Source organism: Gouania willdenowi, chromosome 3 (assembly GCF_900634775.1).
Source record: "Gouania willdenowi chromosome 3, fGouWil2.1, whole genome shotgun sequence".
Classification (NCBI taxonomy): domain Eukaryota; kingdom Metazoa; phylum Chordata; class Actinopteri; order Blenniiformes; family Gobiesocidae; genus Gouania; species Gouania willdenowi.
The window spans coordinates 7,824,687-7,848,324 of NC_041046.1; the positions used below are offsets into that span (position 1 = coordinate 7,824,687).

The 23,638-nt window shown below is 38.5% G+C and overlaps 1 protein-coding gene and 1 long non-coding RNA gene across 3 annotated transcripts in view; one reads left to right on the forward strand and one right to left on the reverse strand.

Annotated features, from left to right (window-relative positions):
- Positions 1-8,450, forward strand: part of LOC114461274 (uncharacterized) — a 17,176-nt gene extending 8,726 nt beyond the window's left edge. For both annotated transcript variants that reach the window (XR_003673823.1, XR_003673822.1), the window contains 2 exons: positions 7,079-7,115; positions 8,397-8,450. This is a non-coding gene — a long non-coding RNA (uncharacterized LOC114461274). The remainder of the gene's footprint in view (positions 1-7,078; positions 7,116-8,396) is intronic.
- LOC114461273 (solute carrier organic anion transporter family member 3A1-like) overlaps positions 1-21,774 on the reverse strand; it is a 54,618-nt gene extending 32,844 nt beyond the window's left edge. The window contains exons 1-2 of the mRNA XM_028443245.1: positions 21,616-21,774; positions 10,078-10,537 (exon numbers count right to left, since the gene is read on the reverse strand). Of these exons, the coding sequence (XP_028299046.1) occupies positions 10,078-10,537; positions 21,616-21,774 (619 nt within the window). The remainder of the gene's footprint in view (positions 1-10,077; positions 10,538-21,615) is intronic.
- Between the last annotated feature and the right edge of the window lie 1,864 nt (positions 21,775-23,638).

The window sequence follows — 23,638 nt, forward strand, 5'->3', positions numbered from 1 at the left end:
ACGATTAAATTAACCTGATCGAGGCAATATTTACATTTAAAACGTATGCGTAACAAATCAGGCACTTCCTCAACCATTAGTGAGCATATAAAATTGATCAAAATAATCGTGATTATCAATTTGGCCATAATTGTGCAGCTCTACATAAATAAGTAAAAGACTGTTAAATGAATAAGGATTAAATACAAGTGCACACATTACAGTAGAATAACAATAATAATAATAATAATAATAATAATAATAATAATAATAATAATAATAATAATAATAATAATAATAAAACAAATACAAATACATATATATTATACTGCGACCTTCAGTCTGCTCCTCCAGCTAACAACAGCATAGAGGATCGCACTAGCCACCAGAATTAGACTCATTGAATGGTCCCTTGTGGGGCCCCGGTACGGCTGACAACTTTGTTAGACACACAGTATTGCAGCTGTAAAAAATACTGTGGTCTGTCAGTCAAGTAGTCCACAATCCTGCATCTCTGTCAGCTTCTCAGTAGAGCCGGACGGGTGGTTTTAAAAGCACTGGAAAACTGAAAAAACATGACTCTCACAGTACGCACCGGCTTGTCTCGGTGTAAGTCGACACGGTTGAGCAGGAAGGTGATGTTGTCCTCAACTCCAACACTGGGCTGGTAGGAAAACTGCAGCTAACCCTGCTCCAGGATGAGTCTCTCCAGGGTCGACGTAGACCTGACGTGCGCCTTCCAAAAATACTGACTAGGAGTCGAGGCGACGCGGAACATAAGGGCTGTGATTGGTCCGCCCAAAACCTCAGCACCGGTTCTTGCCTTTTCCAGTCAACATATATGTTTTATATAAACAGGTAATTGTGTGAATTGTATATATTGTAATAGTTGTATGGAGTACACGTGTCAAAAAAAGAAATAAAAATTAAAAAAAGAACAACTGGCCGTCAATGTTTGTAGAGCCGAGGCAGCAGCCCCTCCCCCGCTACAGAGAGACAGCAGCAGCAGAGGACTGTTCTACACTTCCTCATTTAGTGGTGCTAAATTAAAGCTGGTAACTTCTGGAATAAGCTTACATTCTGGGTGAACTCATCCTTCAGTAACTCCCTACGTGGATCATTTAAACCGTAGAAGCAGCGCTGTCTATGATACGGCTGGAGAAGAAGTGATCAGCGCTCTCTCTCTCTCCCCTGTCAGCCTATGGTCAGCGGCTCCAAGCCAGACCCACACACTCACACTCACACACACACACATGGATTGCAGTCGCTACATTATACAAACCCCGCGTAAACAAACAAAGCAAGCCACGAAAACAAACTCGTGCGGGCATTTAGGAATCAAAAAAATGAATCGAACATCAATCAATCAATCAATCAATCTTTATTTGTATAGCGCCAAATCATAACCAATGGTATCTCAAGGCACTTTACAGTAGAGCAGTCTTAAGGACGGACTCTTCATTTTATGGATACACACATATGCATATATACGTATATACACATACATATGTATCCCACACCCAACATGAATTCATCATGGCGGCAAGGAAAACCTTCTGTTAAGCAGCAGGAACCTTGTGTGGATCCCATTCCTATGATGAACAGCCATCCACGTTATGCTGTGTTGGGTGTGTGCAGAGGAAAGGGTGGAGACAGAGCCGCTGAGTCTCTGTAACGCCACACTGAGGATCCCACGGACCTGCAAGACAAAAGCCAGAAGGAGTACAGGAGCAAACACACAAGGGAAGAAGCAGACATAGAGGGAGTGTTTGAGAGAGGAATGGGACCCTCTCCGGTCCCTCTCTAGCCTAAATGACCTCTCTCTTAACGCCCTCTCCAACCTCTCTCCAACCGAGCATGCCAGACCCCCCCCCCCGGCAGTCTATGCCTATTGCATCTTAATTATGAGCTATGAGCTGGTTCCTAACTAAAAGCTTTATCAAAGAGGAATGTTTTGAGCCTAACCTTAAAGGTAGAGAGGGTGTCTGCCCCCCGAACCGTGGTTGGTAGATGGTTCCAGAGAAGTGGGGCCTGATAACTGAAAGCTCTTCCTCCTATACTACTTTTAGAGATGAATGGAACAACGAGTAGTCCAGCATTTTGAGAGCGTAGTGTTCTGGGGGGATTGTATGGCACTACAAGCTCCTTGAGATAGACTGGTGCCTGTCCATTTAGGGCTTTATAAGTGAGAAGAAGAATCTTGAATTCTATTCTATATTTTATGGGAAGCCAATGCAGAGAGGCTAATACAGGAGTAATGTGATCTCTTCTCCTAGTTTTAGTCAGTACACGTGCTGCAGCATTTTGAACCAGCTGAAGTGTCTTAAGCGACTTGCTCGGGCAGCCTGCTAAAAGAGAATTACAATAATCCAGTCTAGAGGTAACAAAAGCATGGACTAGTTTTTCGGCGTCGCCCTGAGACAGGATAGATCTGATTTTAGCAATGTTACGGAGATGAAAGAAGGCAGTTCTTGAAGTTTGTTTTATGTGAGAGTTGAAGGATAAGTCCTGATCAAATAGAACCCCAAGGTTTCTAACAGTTGTGCTTTGTGCCAGAGTAATGCCATCTAGGGCAGTTAGGCTAGCATAGGTTTCTCTAAGGTGTCGCGGGCCCAGTACAATGACCTCAGTCTTGTCTGAGTTGAGAAGAAGAAAATTTTGGTCCATCCAGGCCCTAATGTCCTTTAGACAGGCCTCAAGTTTAGATAGCTGATTTGTCTCACCTGACTTCATTGATACATACAGTTGGGTATCATCAGCATAGCAGTGAAAGTTAACAGAGTATTTTCTCATAACATTACCAAGGGGGATCATATAGATACAGAAGAGGATTGGACCTAGCACAGAGCCCTGAGGAACCCCGTAGCTTACTTTAGTGTACACAGAAGACTTATTATTCACGTGTACAAACTGGTACCTATCAGATAGGTAGGACTTAAACCAGTTTAGGGCAGTCCCTGTGATTCCAAGTAATTTCTCTAATCTCTCTAGTAGAATATAGTGATCTATAGTGTCAAAAGCTGCACTAAGATCTAATAAAACCAGCACTGAGAGTCGTCCTTCATCTGAAGCCCAGAGTAGATCATTAGTTACTTTAACTAAAGCAGTCTCTGTGCTGTGTTGAGCTCTAAAACCTGACTGGAAGTCCTCAAACAGGCTGTTGTTTTGAAGAAATTCACAGAGCTGAGCTGCCACAACTTTCTCAAGAATCTTTGAAATAAAAGGAAGATTAGATATAGGCCTGTAGTTTGCTAAAGTGCTGGAATCAAGAGTAGGTTTTTTGAGAAGGGGTTTGATTACAGCTACTTTAAAGGACTGTGGCACGTAGCCTATTGATAGGGATATATTTATTGTCTCCAACAAAGATGGGCAGACCAGGGGAACAACTTCTTTAAACAGCTTAGTTGGGATCGGATCTGAAAGGCAGGTCGATGGTTTGGAGGATGAAATAATAGAGTTAAGTTCCTGAAGTCCTATATGTGTGAAACAGTTTAGGTTAGGCCTATTTACATTTAATGGTACAGCAGGCCCAGGTGAAGGCAGGGAGTGGCTAATTTTATCTCTAATCTTGTGAATTTTATCGTTAAAAAATGTCATAAAGTCCTCACAGCTGAGGGCTAGAGGAATCATGGGCTCAATAGAGCTCTGACTTTGTGTTAGCCTGGCTACAGTGCTGAAAAGGTACCTCGGATTATTTTTATTTTCTTCAATTAGTGAGGAATAGTATGTAGATCGACTATGTCGTAAGGCTGTCATGTATTTACTATGGCTTTCTTGCCAAAGTATTCGTGACTCCTCTGTTTTATTGGAGCGCCACATTCTCTCTAATTTACGGGTTGTTTGTTTGAGTGTGTGAGTTTCAGAGCTAAACCACGGAGCTTTCCTCTGACGTTTAATAGTTTTTTCCCTCAATGGGGCAATTGAGTCCAAGGTGGATTTTAGTAGACTAGCAGAGCTATCGACAAGCAGATCCAGTTGAGAGGGGTTATAATTAATATCATAGTTATTTATTGGATGGTGCACTGAGTTTAAGGCAGCAGGAATGGCCTCTTTAAATTTAGCCACAGCACTGTTGGATAGATTTCTACTTGTAACTATTTTATTGCACAGTGCGAGATCCTCTAGGATAATGTTAAAAGATATTAAAAAGTGATCTGATAGCAGAGGATTTTCAGGGTAGACTTTTAGTTCATTAATATCAAGGCCATATGTTAGAACAAGATCAAGAGTATGATTTAAACGATGAGTAGCTTCATTAATAGTTTGAAAAAAGCCAACTGAGTCTATTAGGGACATAAAGGCTGAGCTCAGGCTATCACTATCTTTGTCCACATGGATATTAAAATCTCCTACTATCAGTATTTTATCAGAACTGAGGACTAAGTTTGATATAAACTCAGAGAATTCTGATAGAAATTCAGAATAAGGGCCTGGAGGACGGTAAATTATCACAAATAAGACTGGCTGGCAGGTTTTTGATTCGATATGAGATAAATTTAGAACCAGGCTTTCAAAGGAAGTGTAACTGGCCTTTGGTTTAGGATAGATTAGGAGAGAGGAATGATAAATAGCTGCTACACCACCTCCACGGCCTATGTCTCGTGGCATATGAGTATTTAAATGACTGGGAGGAGTGGCTTCATTTAAACTAACATATTCATCTTGATACAGCCATGTTTCAGTTAAACAGAATAAATCAAAGTTATTTTCTGAGATAAGGTCATTTACTAGTAGAGATTTGGATCTCAGTGATCTAATATTTAATAGAGAACATCTAATGGTTTTATGTTTTGGTGTTTCTAGATTTGAGATTTTAATTTTTTTCAGATTTTTATAATTGATAGCTCTTTTATTTGATTTTATGTTAAAATCATTGTGAAATATGGGTCGGGGGACTGACACCGTCTCCATAAAATAATATTCATCACCATCACAACAGTTGTCATGGCGATGAACACAGCTATCCTGATAGCAATGGGAGGGAAACTGTCCTAAGGCAAGCGCAGAGGGGCGTGGAGGACTCCGCCTCTGTAACATGGTCTCATTCATGAGATGTCATAACAGTGACTGTGCCATGTTTTCTGATAGTAGAGATGCTCCCTCCAAAGTAGGATGGATTCCATCTCTTCCTATCAGGTTCGGTTTTCCCCAGAAGGATCTCCAATTATCAATGAAGCCCACCTCGTTTTCTGGACACCACCTCGATAGCCAGCGGTTAAATGATGACATGCGGCTATACATGTCATCACTGGTCAGATTTGGTAAGGGACCAGAGAAAATTACGGAGTCCGACATTGTTTTAGCATAAGCACAAACTGATTCAATGTTCACTTTGGTTGCTTCCGACTGGCGACGTCGGGAGTCATTAGTGCCGACATGGAGGACTATCCTATCAAACTTACGATTACTCTTTGCCAGCAACTTTAGATTTGATTCTATGTCGCCCGCTCTGGCCCCTGGGATGCACCTCACGATGCCCGCTGACTTCGCTAGCTTCACGTTTCTCACTATGGAGTCGCCAATTATCAGAGTTTGTTCCCCGGTGAGTGTGTTGTCCTCACGGAGGGGGGAGAACCTGTTTGAGACGTGAACATGGTGGTGTCCCGAGCGGCTTTTTGACCTTCGACTATGCTTACCACGGACAGTAACCCACTCATTGCTGGCCGGGGGGGAGGCTAAGCTAGAGCTAGCACGGTCCGCACCGGCTAGGTCCTGCTTGCTAGCTTCGGTTTTGGTATCAGGGGTGCGGAACCGCTTCTCCAGATTGTTGATCCTCGCCTCCATATCTAACAGTACGCTACACTTTATGCAACTACCATTGTCCCTAAAGGAGGACGAGGAGTAACTAAACATCTGACACACCGGGCAGGAGAGCGGAGGGGAGGAGAGAGAAGCCATAGGTGCTAAATTTAAGCTAAGCTAAGCTAAGCTAAGGACAAAAGGAAGTTTAAAGGAGATTGTACTGCCTATAAGAGGCGAGATTGCTTTTTACTTAACCTTCGTACGTTTAACTGTACGGTAAAAAATTAAAACAAGTGTTTTCAAGGCTAAAATATCAATGACAACAAGTTTGATTAGAGTTAGCAGAACACAGTAGTAGAGCGCTGCAAACAGCGGTAGAGTGTAAACAGGAAATGATCGATACGTCACCAGCACGTCAGCACGTCACCAGCCACCACCAATACACAATGAATACATCAAACATCTTCGTAACGGTTACGGAACCAGACGTTAGGAACCGGTTCTTGGTGCCCAACCCTAGGTGGGGTGGGGATTAGAGGAGGTCTTGCTAACACAAATCATGCTAGCTTTAGGAGATTGTCCAGTAATCAAAAGCCCGCAAAATTGACCATGTTTTGTATCACATGCATAGCCGTGTCCGTGTGGACTGAATACTTGGGGAACCAAAGCTACCAAGTTGTACTACAAAAGGAAAGCAAATTAGTAAATAATTAATTGATTTACTTTGTGAACTTTTTTGTTGGGAAATCTTGCATCCTGCTATCTTTGTGGATTTTACTTTGACACCTTAGTCGTGACCATGTATATAGTTTTATAGAGTCCTGGTTTCAATGGCCTCTTTATGGAGAATCATACCCTGCTGCAAAGTAAACAGGGTTTAAATGTTTTTTTTAAGAGAATTAGGTTTCTATATTCAGTTAGCATCCAATTTAACTAGAATTACATTTATTTGACAATCTCTGGATTGTGCTAAAAAGTTGATCAATGGAGCAACAGCAACTTTAAGAAATGGCTGCTGATGTCTTTGTGTTGTATTCAACCTCCTGTCAGGGCAGGACCCAGAGCTGCCAAGCCTCACCCTTTGAGCGTGACAGTCACGCAATTTGACTTATTCTCACACCACATGCCACACTTGACATTTCTCACGCTTATATTTCCCCATTCAATACTCAGTTTTTTTCATGATAATGAACTTTGGTCCTCGCAGCTTGCCGTAGCTCAAGTAACTCTGATTGATTGACCAAGATAACCAATGCGCCTAAATCTAACCAACCACGGCAGGCATCACGCAATAATAAACCAATCAGAAGCCTTGACGAGCCGTCTCTAACGACACCTCACACACTGTTTCTTTCAGAAAGAAAGTTTCTGGGGGACAGACGCAGTCTGAGATGGTATGTAACTAAACAGTTTTGTTCACTGTTTATATTGCTGTGTGTGTTATAGTGTTAGTTTACTCGTGTAAATAACTAACAATTTGCGTGTGTGTGTCTGTCTCACTCACATTTGAATAAGGGTATGCGATCTGACGATATTAGATCGTTAAGGATTAAAACATGACGAAGTTCACATTTTAACCGTCGCGGTGCCATGTCTGTGTCATATGTCCGTGGTCCAAACACAGAACATCCAAAGGTTTTTTTCTCTCCCAAATCACACCATTTGCTAGTCAGCATTACAGACACCAAAGAATTATTAAGCGCTTAAACAGAGCAGAAGTACGAAACTCAAAGCTGCCCTGAAAAAAGCAACACTACATAATTTAATCACATTTCAGCCCTAAATGAAGGAAAAAGTCAAAAGTGACACAAAATGTTGTTATTGGTCCATATCACCCAGGCCTAATGTAACGAAAGCAGTAACGTTGTATCTTGTAAAGACATGATTGTCTAAACTGTGTGAAATGAGGCGTTCAAACACTGTTTAAAGTAGGATTTTATTAATATAAGTGTGCTACCTCAATAACAAATAGAAAACACTAGACTGATATGCTGCCTTGTTATGTAGCAAGTGTTGCTAATGCTAATGCTACACTACTTTAGTGAAACAAAGTAAAAAGACTGTGTGTGACTATAAGAACATGTCAGACCTTTTTGTTTGATGTTAATTGTACTTGAAACCAGTTTGATAAATTGCTTACATACAATTTAAAAAAAAAAAAAAATTGAAAATGACCTTAAATTATCTTTTATTCCTTTTTCCATTTAGGGCGATGATTTTAAGTAAGTGAATTGGTTTGTTTTATTGGTAAATAACTTTAAAATAGTCTAAATTATTTGAATGAAGAAAATTGTGATGTGATCATGATTTTACAAAGAAAAAATCGTGATGTGATTTTTTCCCCCATATCACCCACTCCTACGTGTGTATGTCTGTGCTAGACATTAACTTAAATTATTTAAAACTCTTATTCAGCTACTAGCAGTGTTATGAACACTGCTAGTAGCTGAATTGCACTTGTAGGTTATATCAGCATAAATACATAGTAAATGAAACAAATGCCTTGTTTAATATAATATTCATTTGAACTGTTCTTTTTTGATTATTTTTGTATGTAATAGTGTTTTTCTATGGACCTTGAATCTGCTGCCAAGATATTCATTCAGTCAAAAATCACTTGATGTTTTAATGTTTTTTACATGATTATGTTTTTAATAACCTCCTTTCTGTTGCAGACAAGTAGAGCTGAGGTAAAGGTAGCACTGCCGTGGGCCACAGTGTTTTAAGTGGGAGCCCCCTGCCTCTGTCATCAAGGCATCAAAATTTGAGACAAACACCTACAACATGAGACATTTCCCCAGCTAAATGATGGAGAGTTGGTTGAAACGAAATATTGACAAATAAATGTATTTTGTCAAAATTCTTGTTAGTTTTCATTTCTAGTTTCTAGGTTAATTAAAACGAGCATTAGGAGGCCACAGTGCAGGGAGAGCTGCTGGAATGGAGGTGATGACATCAGTCTGAAGGTAGAAATCAACGTTAAAACATGTCAAAGCCATGTTAAAAAAGGACTTTTTTTTTCTCGCCAGAACGCATCAGGTCACTAAAGTCTCACTCTTGTCATTTTCTGAAACTTGGCAGCGCTGGGACCTGTTTTGTTAACTACACAATTTTAGACAGACGGTCATCAATCCGAGCATCCCACACCCAGTGAGAAGGTGGTGAGTTCGTTGAGCTTTATACAAAATAGTTAGCTCAAGAAACTGATTGAAGTTTTATGCTATTTCATCCTTGGTTAAGTTACAGCATCAGAATTTATTTCACTCTATTGTGAGTTTTTATGTTTCCTTCCTCAACTGAATGCTGTAATAAGGATGATAAAATATTGAGGTCAACACATTCATAAAGTAATGTTTGTTCTTGCAGCATTAGTGGTCTTCTAGAGCAATGGTTCTCACATGTTTTTGCCTTTCTCTTATTTCTAAATCCAAGTCCCCCCTTTGTCTGACTTCAACATTTTGCTTACAAAACTATTTAAAAACAACTATAGAGCATAATGATGGAATGAACGAGTAACAACACACATTTTCAAGAATCTTATTTTGTAAATAAGTGGAAAGAAACAGTATTTAGTGCAGTGGTTCCCAACCTTTTTTGGATCATGACCCCATTTTCATATCAAGAATTTCTGGTGACACCAAAGTTTTTTTTTCTGGAATTAGTTTTCCATCATGTTTGAGTTCAGATATTTTATATTTTTACTGCATTTTAGTTTAACTAGATTCACAAAGTGAAAATATAGAAATACAGTTGTGTTGTTTTAATTTATTTTTTTTATTTAAAAAAAAAAATCTATTTTAATTTTTCAGAAATTTCAGGCAACCCCACATGAGATCCCGACCCCAAGGTTGAAAAACACTAATTTAGTGGCTCCTGAATAGATTAATTTCTATAGTTTTTATCATTTCCGGTCATGACGCTATTAATTTTCCACTTTCTCTCTCTTTCTCAGGGTCGTGCAATCGCGTACCCCCATTTGAGAAACATTGTTCTAGACTTTGGTATGAATTGTGCATAAATGTTGGTGGTGGTCAGAGGGGCCGCAGGCACAAAATTGCAGCCACGCTTCTGTCAGTCTGCCCTAGGACAGCTGTGGCTACAATGTAGCTTACCACTCCCAGTATGACTGATGTGACAGGTGTGAATGAATAATGGTTTCTGTACGTGCTTTGAGTCTCCTCAAAAACAGTGCTATATAAATCTAAGAGCCATTAGTATTATATCATGACAACACTGCTTTTAGTGAAGCCTTAATGGAGCTGGTGGTAAATGGAAAAAAGTGAAAAAGCTGATCAGCAACTTTAAGGGTTTTTAAAAACTTTGTCATTATAGGTTTTTCTAAAAGAAAACACTTACCTATATACAATGAGGAGTCCTTCCTGTGGACATGGTCATCTATGTAAGCCACTCCCAGAGGCTGGACGGGCGTGGCCCCGATGCCCAGCAGAACCTGGGCTCCGATCAGTAGAAGGTACATCATGTTGGTGTTTGCTCGATTGCCACAGTTAATCCCAGAGTCTCGGTTTTCGGACCTTGAGTTGTTGGAACACACGTCTCTGCCGTCCTCTGCGTGCCACGAGTCTCCAGCTTCGTACTCGTACTGATGAGTCAAAAACTCCGGCAAAGCCGACAGCAGTGCCCCCAATGCCATGACAATCCCACCACATCCGATGAGGCGGGGCCGGTGGGCCTTGGCGCCAAAGTAGCTGACGAACAGGATGAGGGCCAAGTTGCCGATTTCAAAGCTGCTGGCGATGACACCAACATCGGCACTCTGAAGGTTAAAGCGTCTCTCTAGAGTGGTCAGGACGCTTACCTGGAAAGAGTAAGAGAGTCTCAGAAGTTGTGATACAACTAGAAGCCAAAATAACCACATATTTGTCAAGTCCACAGTGTACCTCACGTAATTACCATTTCAGTGGTTTTATTTGTACAGTACAAATAGGTTCAGGCATCACACAGTAGAGACAGTAGACACGTGGCCAATGGCTGTGTTTACATTACCCTTGGAAATGTGCAAAATCGTAATAATGTGATGGAAACACCTGAATTTTGAAAAAACACTCAAATATTGCTAAAATGTTTTTACGTTTTCATGAGGAGGTATTTTAGACGTTTCGATATTGAAATGTGAAGTAAAAGCGAAATGAAAACACTTTTTCCGGAAATACACCTCACAGAACGTGACGTACATGGTCACATGACCACTTATCTCCGAGTAAACATGATGCGGAAAGTGTAAACAGAAGAGACCACGACATTTCTTGGCAGTATACTTAAAAATTATGACTGCCACATTAGAAGTGAAACAACAAAGGAGGTTTGGAGCGTCCGTCTTTCTGTGGCAAAGTCTCGCGGGATGAGATTTCACGGTTACGAGGCTCGAAAACAACGTTCAATGGAAACACGTTCAAAGCACAATTATATACTAGTTATATCGCTTTTATTTTGCAAAACTCTGTGATGGAAACAGAGCTAATGACTCTGTAACAGGAATAATTAGAAAATGGGGAGTGTGAAGCAGGGTTGGGGTCAGTTATAGTTGTAATTGTGTAATTGATAATAAATTACAATTATGGTGTAATTATAATAGTCATTTTAAAAATATGTTGCTATCGTAATCATAACTAAATTATAATTGAGTTTAGATAATTGACTTTGTAATTGTAAATGCCATGAAAATTCTATAAAAAAATTGCCAATTATAATTAAACGCAAACATGGGGAACTATGTTACAGTTTTATGTACAGTTCTATTCATATGTAGTTAATTATTATTAAAATATGTTTCATATCAAGCTTTCCCACATTTTACCATTAAAAAAAAATTATTTGAGGGGTACAGTGACACAAAAAAAGGCTCAGATGTCCACACCAGAAATATTAAAACCTATATTATTAATAATTAGTAAGCCTAACAAGGTGATCAATAGATAGGAAAGAATATTTATTTTTTAGTGTATTTTACAGCTGATTTAGGACCAGTTATCATTAGAGATGCTAACAGAAAGCTAACACAAGAGGAGGGTTAACTTTTATTAGGTTATTTATTTCAGGCTCAGTAATTGTGATTCATTGAAATTGAACTTTGGAAATTGAGAACATAATTGTAATTGCATTTCTGAGTAAAAAAAATACTGTGATGTAATTGTAATTGGAAAAAATGCTGGTCACTGTAATGGCAATTGAAAATGTAATTGTAACTGAAAAATGTAATTGATCCCAAGCCTGGTGTGAACCCTCAGCTGTCACATTCAAACTCCATCTTCAAGAAAAAAATAAAAATGCTGCTTCTATTAATGTACGTTCGAATCTTACATAAATAATGCCTGTATTTTCTTTATTCCATTTCTCTTGACTGATGTGTTTATGTACAATGATAGTACAGACTATTGTACCCATGACTCCATGATTATCAATTGTGTGATTATCTATAATGTGTAGGCAGAAGCTTCAAACACCTTCCTTAGGGTGACCCTTTCACACATATCTCTCTTCAGTAGCATTGTTTATTGCACTTAAGTGTGAAAGACACATTCTCTGTATATGTGTGAAATAAAACAGACAAAAAAACGCCATCGACCATCCTCAACCTGACATAAAGGTTGAATCTCCATGTGTGTGGCTTCAGGCAAGAGACCTCACACACCTGCTCTCATTACACAACGAAAACAGATCCCATAGCTGAGCTTTGTGGGTGAGGAATAAAGAGGCTTGTTGTGTTGGATCATCTCAGGGTAAAAAGTGAAAAGTGGCTCAGTTTTAGAGAACGATTATTTTGTAGTCCACTAATCTTTTAATTATTTTTTCGATTGGTCGACTAGTCACAATTATTTTTCTGTTTTTTAGACTGCTCTTTTAGCCCACCTGCTTTCCTGCTTTAACATGTATTTGTAGTGTAGTTATTTAAATTAAAAAATTTAACATATAAAATATCATTGAAATCACATTAAAAAAATCATGAATAAAATAACTTAAATATCACAAATTTAAAGTTTAAGTTGTATTGAACAAAGTAATAATAGTAAACAAAAGAGAGTGAATAAGTAACTTTAAAAAGCTGGAGCTAACCTGCAGGTTGTAATGGGATTTAGTCCATAAAAAATAAAAATAAATAATATCTTGTTTGAAAAATTCCTTACAAGTTAAGAAGTGTCTAATTAACATTATCCAATACATTAAAGAGGTTTACACGTGTATCAGCAGAAGGCAGAAAATAATAATTCAAATACCTATTTGAATCACAGCTGTCAGCTAACAAACACATTTACATGTGATTAGAAATTAATAGAACTTCAGAGTTTATACTTAAAATGTTTCACTGCTTTGTTTTCAGTGAAAAGTTCTCGAGTGTAAGAAACTTTTGGTGGCGTTAAGCTTCTTCAGTTTTTTCCTCTTTCCGCAGTTCTTCTTCTTCGCTGTTTACTTGCACAAAGTTGGTGGCGCAGCACTGCCACTATCAGGCAATGCCAGGTACTGCAGCAGAAAGAAAGAAAGAAAGAAAGAAAGAAAGAAAGAAAGAAAGAAAGAACGAAAGAAAGAAAGAAAGAAGCGGCCGCGGGATGGATTTTGTCATTAATTTACAAGATGAAACAACGCATCAACCATACAAAATCCACATCGACTAATTTTTGTAGTCGACGTTATCCATTATGTCGACTAATCCCTCGATTTGTGTAAAAAATCTAGCACTGGGTCACCCACAAAAGAAGACAACTCAAGAGCAAACATGCCAAGACTGTGAGCTGTGTCTGATTTAGCTAGGACCTACTTTATTAATGACAGGTACCTATCAGCTCACATTGGTCACAGGCAACAAATACAGAAATACAGAAAAGTGCCAAAAAAACATATACGGTACCACGTAGGTCTGTGGCCAGCACCAGAAAAAAATCAGAAACCCCTCCCCATGGTAGAACACACGGCATTTTATTTAAGTATGATATATAAGAAGTGAGAAAATGATTGTTGTGGTCTCCGGTATTGGTGGCAGGGGTGTTTTTGAGCACATTTTAGTGATATACACTAGTGACGATTTTTGCGTTTTATAGAAAACATGTAATTATCAAATAAATGTGTTTCAAAACATTTTTTATGACATATTTGATATCAAAATGTCAACAATAACGAGACACATCTTTAACAAAACATTTTGAGTCGCTTCAAAATGTATTTCGGCCGTCAGATGACAAAAAGTGACAAATTAACAATAAAAAAAATAAAATAAATTGACTTTTTCAAAGCAAAAAGATGTGATTTTACACTACACTTATTGCCTGAAGGCTTATAGTGCTCAAATGGAAAGACAAATGCCCTCCATCGTTTAGAATGTGGTTTGTTGACCTTTTGTCTCATCTAACACTGGAGAAGATACGATACTCTGTAAGAGGTTGTGCCAGTAAGTTTTTCACTCTCTGGCAACCCATCTTAGATCAAATTAAACAGGTGGATCCCTCACTTATTCTATCAGAATGATGTTGTATTCATATTTCTATTCTATTTTTTTTTTTTTTTTTAAGGTGCAACAGGGTGGGAGTGTTCTGTGGAAGGGGGGAGGGGGGTTATAAGCCAAAAAAAACAAAAAAAAAAACCAATAAAAACACTTTTAACAAAAAAAAAAAAAATATTGACTGCAATTAATTTTGTACAAGATTATCCATAATATCATCATCAATATAAACGGAAGAGTATATTTAAGGTCTTAAAATCATCCGAGTTCATTCCAAATTATGGAAAATATTCATTTTTGAAAACCTTAAACAATACCCTACTGTGTATATTAACAATGTTATGGACAATCTTGCGCAAAATTACTCCCTAAGTCAAAATATTTTTGACTTTTTTTTGTCACTTTTTGTCATATGATGGCAAAAACAGATTCAGAAGTGAATGAAATTGTTTTGTTCAAGATTAATCTCATCATTGGTACCAAATATGACATAAACAATTGTTTTGAAGTAAATGTATTTGACAATTGTGTTTTTGATGAATCGCTAAAATCTTCCACAGGGTATATCATTAACATGAGCTCAAAAACACCCCTGCTACAACAATCATGTTCTTACTTCTTATATATCGTACTTTTAAAAAAAAACACAGTTGTGTTTTGTTCCACCATGGGGAGGAGTATCTCCCCATGAGATATGTCCATTTACCTAATGTAAGCACGGTCCCAACATACTCAAACCCCAGGCATATTTCCTGTGAGGGAGAACATGTCACCACTGTACCACTGAGTCAGCCTTGTGCAACACTGAATTGTTTTAGGTTTATCTAACCTCCGATCAACTCCTCTCTGTAGTACAGATATGTATTTGCACAGGCCAGAACCGATAGCGCTTTATCCCCACACTGAAACAGTCTCAAAGCGCTTTACATATCAGCTCATTCACCCAATCACTCTCACATTCAGACACCAGTGGGACAGGACTGCCATGCAAGGCGCTAGTCGACCACTGGGAGCAACTTAGGGTTCAGTGTCTTGCCCAAGGACACTTCGACAGGTACTGGGATCGAACCCCCAACCTCTCGATCAGAAGACGACCCACTACCACCTGAGCCACGGTTGCCCGATGGCACAGCTTTAGTAATTAAATACGTTTATGGTTACAGAAAGAGTCCAATGATTGTTACCTTTTCAACTATATGCAGTAGTAACTGTAGGAGCCATACAGGGTTTGGTTGTTTCTCACCTATTTCTAAATGAGGTTCATGCATGTGAATGGGTATTATGCACGCTTCTGCACCACGGTGATTGGGCGTGACAATGTGGGAGTAGGTTATGTTAGTATGTGCACTCACCTGGCGGGGCGTTTTGTTTGGCTTGCATCATGCTGGTGGGGTGAGCTTGGGAGAGCAACTATCTGTTGACACATCCTGTGATCCATCTACAATCTGCACTGTCATGAGGTATCTGTAAGGCAACCAATGCATGCTACTAAAGTAAGTGCCTATGTCTCCAACGCGATCTGGAACAATGTGCAATTGTTTGGCGTGCGCGTCATCAGTGTTACATCCCTCCTTGCTTAGCCTACCGTGGCGTGCAAAAACTGGCTTTTAGTCCATAGTCCACAACAGTTACTCACGTCTGTGCACAAAAGTCTTAAACATGAACATCTATTAAAGTTTATAGAATGACTTTACAGCTCATGCAATTACATAGAGCGAGTCTTCCTATATTAAACATCTTCCCTTTCACAAGTGATTGACAGAAACTATGCAACACTTGGTACTATCTATAAAACATGTCTTCTGAGTTCCTCTGACAGAAGATCTCCTCAAGTCAGCTTGTCTAAAATTAAAGGTAACCACAGGTGTTCTGGCATCCGTCCACAGAGCCTCATGAAAGAAAATAAACAACCCATAATCCATTTTTAAATCTGGAAGCTGGCATTTAACTGTGGCACACTAACCCCATTTCATCAGTTATATATTAAGTACAAATCTTACAGCTACACATTGGATGATCAATGTAAACAACTTTACATCTAAGGACAACTTAGAAAATGACCATGGTTACATGATGTTTTTAAATTCAGAATGAATAATTCGGAATTCAAGTATTCTGCTTCATGTTTTCATGGAAAAAGTCATTTCCACTTGAGGTTTAGATGGAAAATAGGTTTATTCGGCTTTATTCAATTACTCTTTATGCCTGGGAGTTGGGAAGGGTTCTGATTGGACAGGGGGCGAATGTGACGTACCACATCTATCAAGGAAAAAACACACAAATTTTTACTTTTTGGCTACAACATAGAAGAACACATAATTAGAACTGTTTTCACTGTTATTTTGATTGTAGTTTTGAAGAGCAGCGTGACAATAACATACGGTTTCACTTTCGTCAGCTGAGTAGGAGAAGGAGGCAGAACACCGTACTTTGGCCAATCAAAGCCAGCGGTCAATGCAACAGCTGCTCTACCTTCATCTACAGAATGTTGAGGAGAAGAAAAACTTTCAAATGATCCGCGTATTATTAGTGTAGCTCTGTGACCTGGTGCAGGATTTCATGTCCCCTGAAGAAGCCTGTTTTGTTTGCTGATGTTTGTGTGTGCGTGTATAATAAGTCCGTATGATTGTCCACATGTTTATGCCTCCATCCATCCACTCTTTTCATTTTATCCATGTCTTCTAAGGCTCTTATTAAATAAATAGTCTCGGCTAGAGTCCGGGCGGCCATCTCTGGATTATGTCGTCACCAGCGCATATTCACGACTGTACGAGCATGTGCAGAGTGACCGAAATTAATTGACAGCGGAATTGAACGTTTACAAGATAGAGGAATTATTCAATTCAGAATTAAAATCAGAATTAACCAGTCATCAAATTTAAGGTTAATTCGGAATGAAATTTGCATTAGGAATTAGGTGTTTAAAGGTTTAGTTTAACATTTAACATTTCTGAAAGATCCCATGAAAATGTGGCCAATGATGCATTGAAATGAAACTATTTAATCAGCTTTTATGTTTGGGTTGTTGGTTTAGTGAGGAAACGGCTTTACAATTTATGTGTCAACTACACAAAATGAAAGAAATGTAGTTTTTTGGAAAACTAAACGTTTTTGTGCTGGACTTTTTCCAAATGACCAATCCAAAGTTCTACTCTTTATTCCTCTCTCACTATCAGAGCGTTTTAAAACAACACTTATTTACCTGTTGTCTAGAGACTTTCAGCTCTCACTCTTTGTGAAGATATGTCACCCAAACTGAGGAAAATATTCAAACTTTTCTTAAGCTCCAAAATTCCTACAATGAAACAATTGAGTTGTTTGAACCCTAAGTAAACCAGAAGTTGATATTAAGTTGATATTATATATAAACTAGGGATGTAACGATTAATCGTAAGGCAGTTAAAAATTGATTCATAGGTATCACGGTTGATATCGATTGTCTGAAAATTGAATCACAGTACTTTTTTAACCAGCAGAGGGCGCTATCCACAAGTGTAGGCGGCGGGCGGAGTCTGCTAATACTTTCTTTCTGGCTGCCTTCTACTCTTAAATATGTTAATAAATGATTCTTTACTCCTTTAGCACCGAAAGAATATCTGTAATATTACTTGAATATCTGTAAAAGTCACGTTTTTCTATTAGCTCTGTCTGCTAGCATAGCTTCTCTTCTTCACTGCAAGATATCTGCATGCCAACCGACCACTGTATTACCAGCGCCCTCTGCTGGTCCAAACAAATATGACGTAAATCAGTGCAATGACGGTTTTTTTTTTTTTTTAAGTCCAATTGTTAAGGCACAAAATACATTTTCAGTTTCACTTTTAAAAAGAAAAAGAACTATTATGCAGTTTTGCATTGTTTATTATAGAACCAGAATTTAAATTAACAGGCTTCATTTTCATTTGTATTATTCCTTTATTTATTTCATTCAAGATTTATTTTTAGTTAAATTGCATTGTTTTGAATAGTTTATCAAGGAATTCTTTTGACAATGAAAAATAAAAGGAAAATAATACAGTATTTTCAAGTTTTTTTCCCAAAAAAAAAATTTGTCAGTCCCACACAGTCCCATTTTGTAAAATAAATCGTGAGAGAATCGTGTCGTGAACCCAGTATCGTGAATCGAATCGTATCGGGAGTTGAGTGAATCGTTACATCCCTAATATAAACCATAAATATCTAGCAGGGCTTAATGCAAGAGGGAGCAAAATTTACTTTTACACTCAAAAATGACCAATCAAACAAATAAAAGAACACGAGGTGAACATTTTCATTAGGGGTGTCCCGATCCGATATTGGCTTGAAATCAAATTCCAATTTTGTTTTCAATTTATTTTGTATTTATTTTATTCAATGGTAGATTACTGTAGATATTATGTTGAAGGTTAAAATGTATGTAACCAATCTGTTAATAATAAATGGGTCAGTTTTTCTCATCCCTACTGTTGCTGACTATTGTTCTCTGTTTGAGTGACATCACTTGATCAAGACTTTTCTAACATTCCACACTACAAAATAAGTCATTATTGTTTTTTTATTTAAAAAAATACAATAAAAAAGTAATAAAAGAATGTATGATTCATGCTGATATCGTATCGGATCAATATCGGTATCCACTGATACGCAAGGCTGCAATATCAGTATCATCTCTGAAATGAAAAAGTTGTATCGGGACGTCCCTAATTTCCATCCACAGGTTTGGAAAAATTAAAATTAAAACTAAAGAAAACGTGTATTTCATTAAAAGGTTAATAATAAAATGTGTTGTGTGTAAGATAAATGAAGCACTCTAAAGTATGTAAACTGGAAAGTCAAAACTTTGGCACATGAATCAGTTGCATTCAAAATAAAACAACTATATTTATTTAGTTGTTATTCCCTGATCCACTAAAAACTAATCTTTCACTAAACGTGGAGATTAAGTGTGTTGGATTGGAGAACTGAATTAGTACACCTGAAAACAACGGCATCCTTTTTGAGATAGCTGTAACTTAACTTCATTATATGTGTTTTAATTTATTTTTCCTTAATCCAAATACTCCTTTAAATGAAATGGTGAGATCTTTGCAGGTATAAAAGGAAATCCTACATTTGGGTGGGAAATGCAGATATTCTATGTACAGAGGTGCAAATCTGTGAGCATGTATAAATTAAATGAATAAAGATTATCATCAGGTTATTTCTATCTCATCATTATCCTGATGGGTCATTTAAAGGAGAACAGACAGTCCTGTACGCCAGTGGTTCCCAAACTACCCCCTTTCTCTTACTTTTGAATCCAAGTACCCCCTTTGTTTGACAACATTTTGCTAAAAAGTTCTGTGAATTCTTATTTGTAAAGTTTCTTTCATTTACGTTATCTCCCTCCTGAGGTTCTAATCAAAATAATTTCTCATCATTTTGTGTGTTTTTGTTGTTATTTAAATTCTTCTCTGTGTGTGTTTTTGGTGTTTGGTTGTTTCTTATGTCGTTTAGTATGTTTCTCTGTTATTTTTGTGTATTTTGTAATTATCTTGTGTGATTTTCTCTAATTTTGTGCATCTTTGTTGTCGTTTTGTTGTGTGTTGCTGGTAAAAGTAAGTATTTTTCTGTCTTGGTGTGTGTTTTTTTTTTTTCCTTTGGTGTGATTTTGTGTATATTGTCGTTGTTTGTTCTTTTAATTATTCAGTATATTTTTCTCTTATTCGTTTTGTGAGTTGCTGGTAATATTTAGTATGATTATAATTTTTAACTAAAGATAAACATTATAAAACTCCATTTTTTAATGCTTTCATTTGTTAATTTTCCCTTATCTCAATTAGTGCTATTGCATTCCCCATTTGAGAAACACTGAAATGGGAGAAAAGACAGTCCTGTAAGACCAGTGGTTCTCAAACTTTTCTCTTATTTCTGAACCAAGTCCCCTTTGGTCCAATTACAACATTTTGCTTAAAAACAACTATAGAACTTAGTGATAGAATGAACGAGTGATAACACGTTTTAAAGAATCTCATTTTGTAAATAGGTGGAATGAAACAGTATTTAATGCAGTGGTTCACAACCTTTTGGATCATCACCACATTTTGATGAAGAATTTTTGGCGACCCCAAAGACATTTTATTCTAGAATTAGTTTTTGATCATGTTTGAGCTCAGATTTGTTTTTTTACTGCATTTTTGTTTAACTAGATTCACATAGTCAAAGTAAAGAAATACAGTGGATTAAGATTGTGTGTTATTTTAATTAAAAATAATAATAATAATTTAAAAAAAAAATCAAAAATCAATTTAAATTTTGAAGTGGCTATCCATACGTAGCCATATGGACAACCCCCGTTAGGGTTAGTTAGGCCGTAATGTAATTTAAGGTTAGGGTTAGTTAGGCCGTAATGTAATTTAAGGTTAGGGTTAGTTAGGCCTTAACATAATTTAAGGTTAGGGTTAATTAGGCCGTAATGTAATTTAGGGGTTAGGGTTAGTTAGGCCGTAATGTAATTCAGGGTTAGGGTTAGTTAGGCCGTAACGTAATTTAAGGTTAGGGTTAGTTAGGCCGTAATGTAATTTAAGGTTAGGGTTAGTTAGGCCGTAATGTAATTTAAGGTTAGGGTTAGTTAGGCCGTAATGTAATTCAGGGTTAGGGTTAGTTAGGCCGTAACGTAATTTAAGGTTAGGGTTAGTTAGGCCGTAACGTAATTTAGGGGTTCAGGTTAGTTAGGCCGTAACGTAATTTAAGGTTAGGGTTAGTTAGGCCGTAACGTAATTTAGGGGTTCAGGTTAGTTAGGCCGTAACGTAATTTAAGGTTAGGGTTACATATAATAGCAAACAGAAGTACAAGAATGTAGCGTCTTAATCACATGACCTATCACGTCACCTAAACTGGCCAATGAGGGTAGCTACGTATGGACAGAATGTCGGTATATTGATAATATACCGATCCTACGTATGTACGGATCGCTACTTTTGCTGACATTTCAGAAGACCCAAAATGGGGTCCCGACCTTCAGGTTATAAAACACTGATTTAGTGGCTCTGGAATAGATTTATTTCTATAGTTTTTTTGTTTTTTGTTTTTATCGTTTCCGGTCATCTCACGCCTTTGGAACCAAGAGTGACCTTTTAATTGTTACTTTTCCTCTCTCGTACCCCGTTTTGAGAAACCACTGCTGTAGGCCACACTCCTCAGTGTCAAAGGCCTCTTGCATTATTGAGGCAGAGGCTGAAGTCAAGCTGCTGGATGGAGCTCCACACCGACGTTTTTGTAACCTGCTCTCACCGCACATCGACTCAGGCACGCGCTGAGGTTTCCTCCGTCCCCGCGACGCAGCGCAGCGCAGCGCGCGGGCCTGACGCATGAAGTCATCGGTGGGAGGATGTGGAACATGGAGCCCCGAGGCGTCCTCCGTCTGAAGGACGCTGCGTTAACCCCGTGTTACCTTTAACACACACACACACACACACACACTCACCAGATAAGCGCCCACCGTGCCCTGTGCCAGCATAAGCGCGCACTCCGACACCAGGAATATCTTGATGTTGGAAAAACACGAGGTCTTCTTCTGGTTGTCATCCTGCTCCGGGTCGTCGGTGCTGCTCTGCTCGCTGCAGATCTGGTTTTTAACCTGCATCCTTCGGCTCAGGTTCCGGTCGGGTTGGACGGCGTAGAACGGTCCGGTCCTGCTGGGAGCATCTGGGTCGGATGATGGAGAGCAGCGCTGCAGGAGAAGATGAACGGACAGAGCTCCGAGCTACAGCCCCGGCTTCACACACACAGGCCCAGCGTGTGCGTGTAAAGCTTGATCGTATTCACACGTCTCTCTCTCTCTCTGTGTGTGTGTGTGTGTGTGTGTGTGTGTCTCTGCGGATGATGCCGATGGTTCGGTTCTCTCAGCCGCAGCTCTGCGTCCTACGGTCGGTGTGACGATGCTCCTCCCATCCACAGACTGAGCTCAGACAGGAAGCTGTTCCCTCACTGTCTACCCTCCCTCTCTACCCAGCTCACCCCTCTGTTTTACCTCCATCATCAGTGCTGGGGAGGAACAGGTTACATGTAATGGAGTTACGTAATCAGATTACAAAATATGAGTAACTGTAATCGATTACAGTTACAGTTTAAATAGTTGGTAATTGGATTACAGGTACATTGTTAAAGTCAATGAATTACAGACATTACTTCTCTACTTCACGATTCATTCACTCTCAACATGGCAACATGATGCGTGTTTCCCAAAAGCAGAAAATTTAAATATGAGAAGAAAAAAAAAAACCTAAAGAGCACATCTTTACCCATCATCAAACCGGAAGTCGCCATATTGGAGGTACTCAGCAGGAAAACAAAGCAGATCTCGGAAAAAAAGAAATGGTGAATTATTGCCATGTTTTTGGCTGTACCAATCGGTCAGACCATGGAAAACATTTTGAGTTTTATAGACTACAAAAAAAATAACAAACTTAAATACTATAGGCCTACTTGCACATAGTTCTAGTTGTGTGTGTGTATATATATACACACACACACATATATATATATATATATATAGTTTTGTTTACATGTTGCCAGCGACATGGTAGGTGATAAAGGGTTAAATCAGGGGTGCCCAATCCTGGTCCTCAAGGACCACTATCCAGCATGTTTTAGATGTTTCCCTCTTCCAACACACCTTATTCAAACCATCAACTCATCATCAAGCTCTGCAGAAGACTGATAACGATCCTAATCATTTGAATAAGGTGTGTTGGAAGAGGGAAACAACTAAAACATGCTGGATAGTGGCCCTCGAGGACCAGGATTGGGCACCCCTGGGTTAAATCATAGGCGGAGTTTGAGATTCTTGCAGGGGTCTCGTATACAAGTCAAAATGCATGTTCTCACTCATTCATGCTCTCAAGGGATTAAATGCTCCTCAAATACAGCAGCATATCCCAAGTATCACATACAGTTTATCTTCCGATTTTAACCTATTCTAAGACACAACCATCACAGCAAACACAGTCAATTATTTTGTCAAACTTAAAAAAAAAATGGTGACATAAACACGCCAGCGCTCCTTACTGAATGCATATATTCCACCAAAAGTGTTCTCAAAATCTTCTTAAAACATTCAAAAATCCGATGAATCCCAGCATTTAGTCCCAAACACAGTAAAACTGCTTTGAAGTAATAACATTTAACATCCTATTTACAAGAAGAAAGCAGCTCCGCCCTGATTTTTTCTTGCTTTTTTAGCTCTGTGAGGCTGACCGTGTCAATAAAAATTCTCATATTTCGATTAATGTTGTAAATTCATGATAAAATCAGGCCGCTTTCTGCTTAATTTCTGCTGCAGTACCATACACGAACTGCTGGGTGCAGTGTCGCTTCACCATGTACATTGTGAAGAAGAATTGTGCCACAGAAGAAGAACCAAGTCACATGACTCAAGCACAGAAAAACTTGTACTTCCAAAAGAACAAATTCATGAATATATAGTTTGTACAGTGACTGTGTTTTAT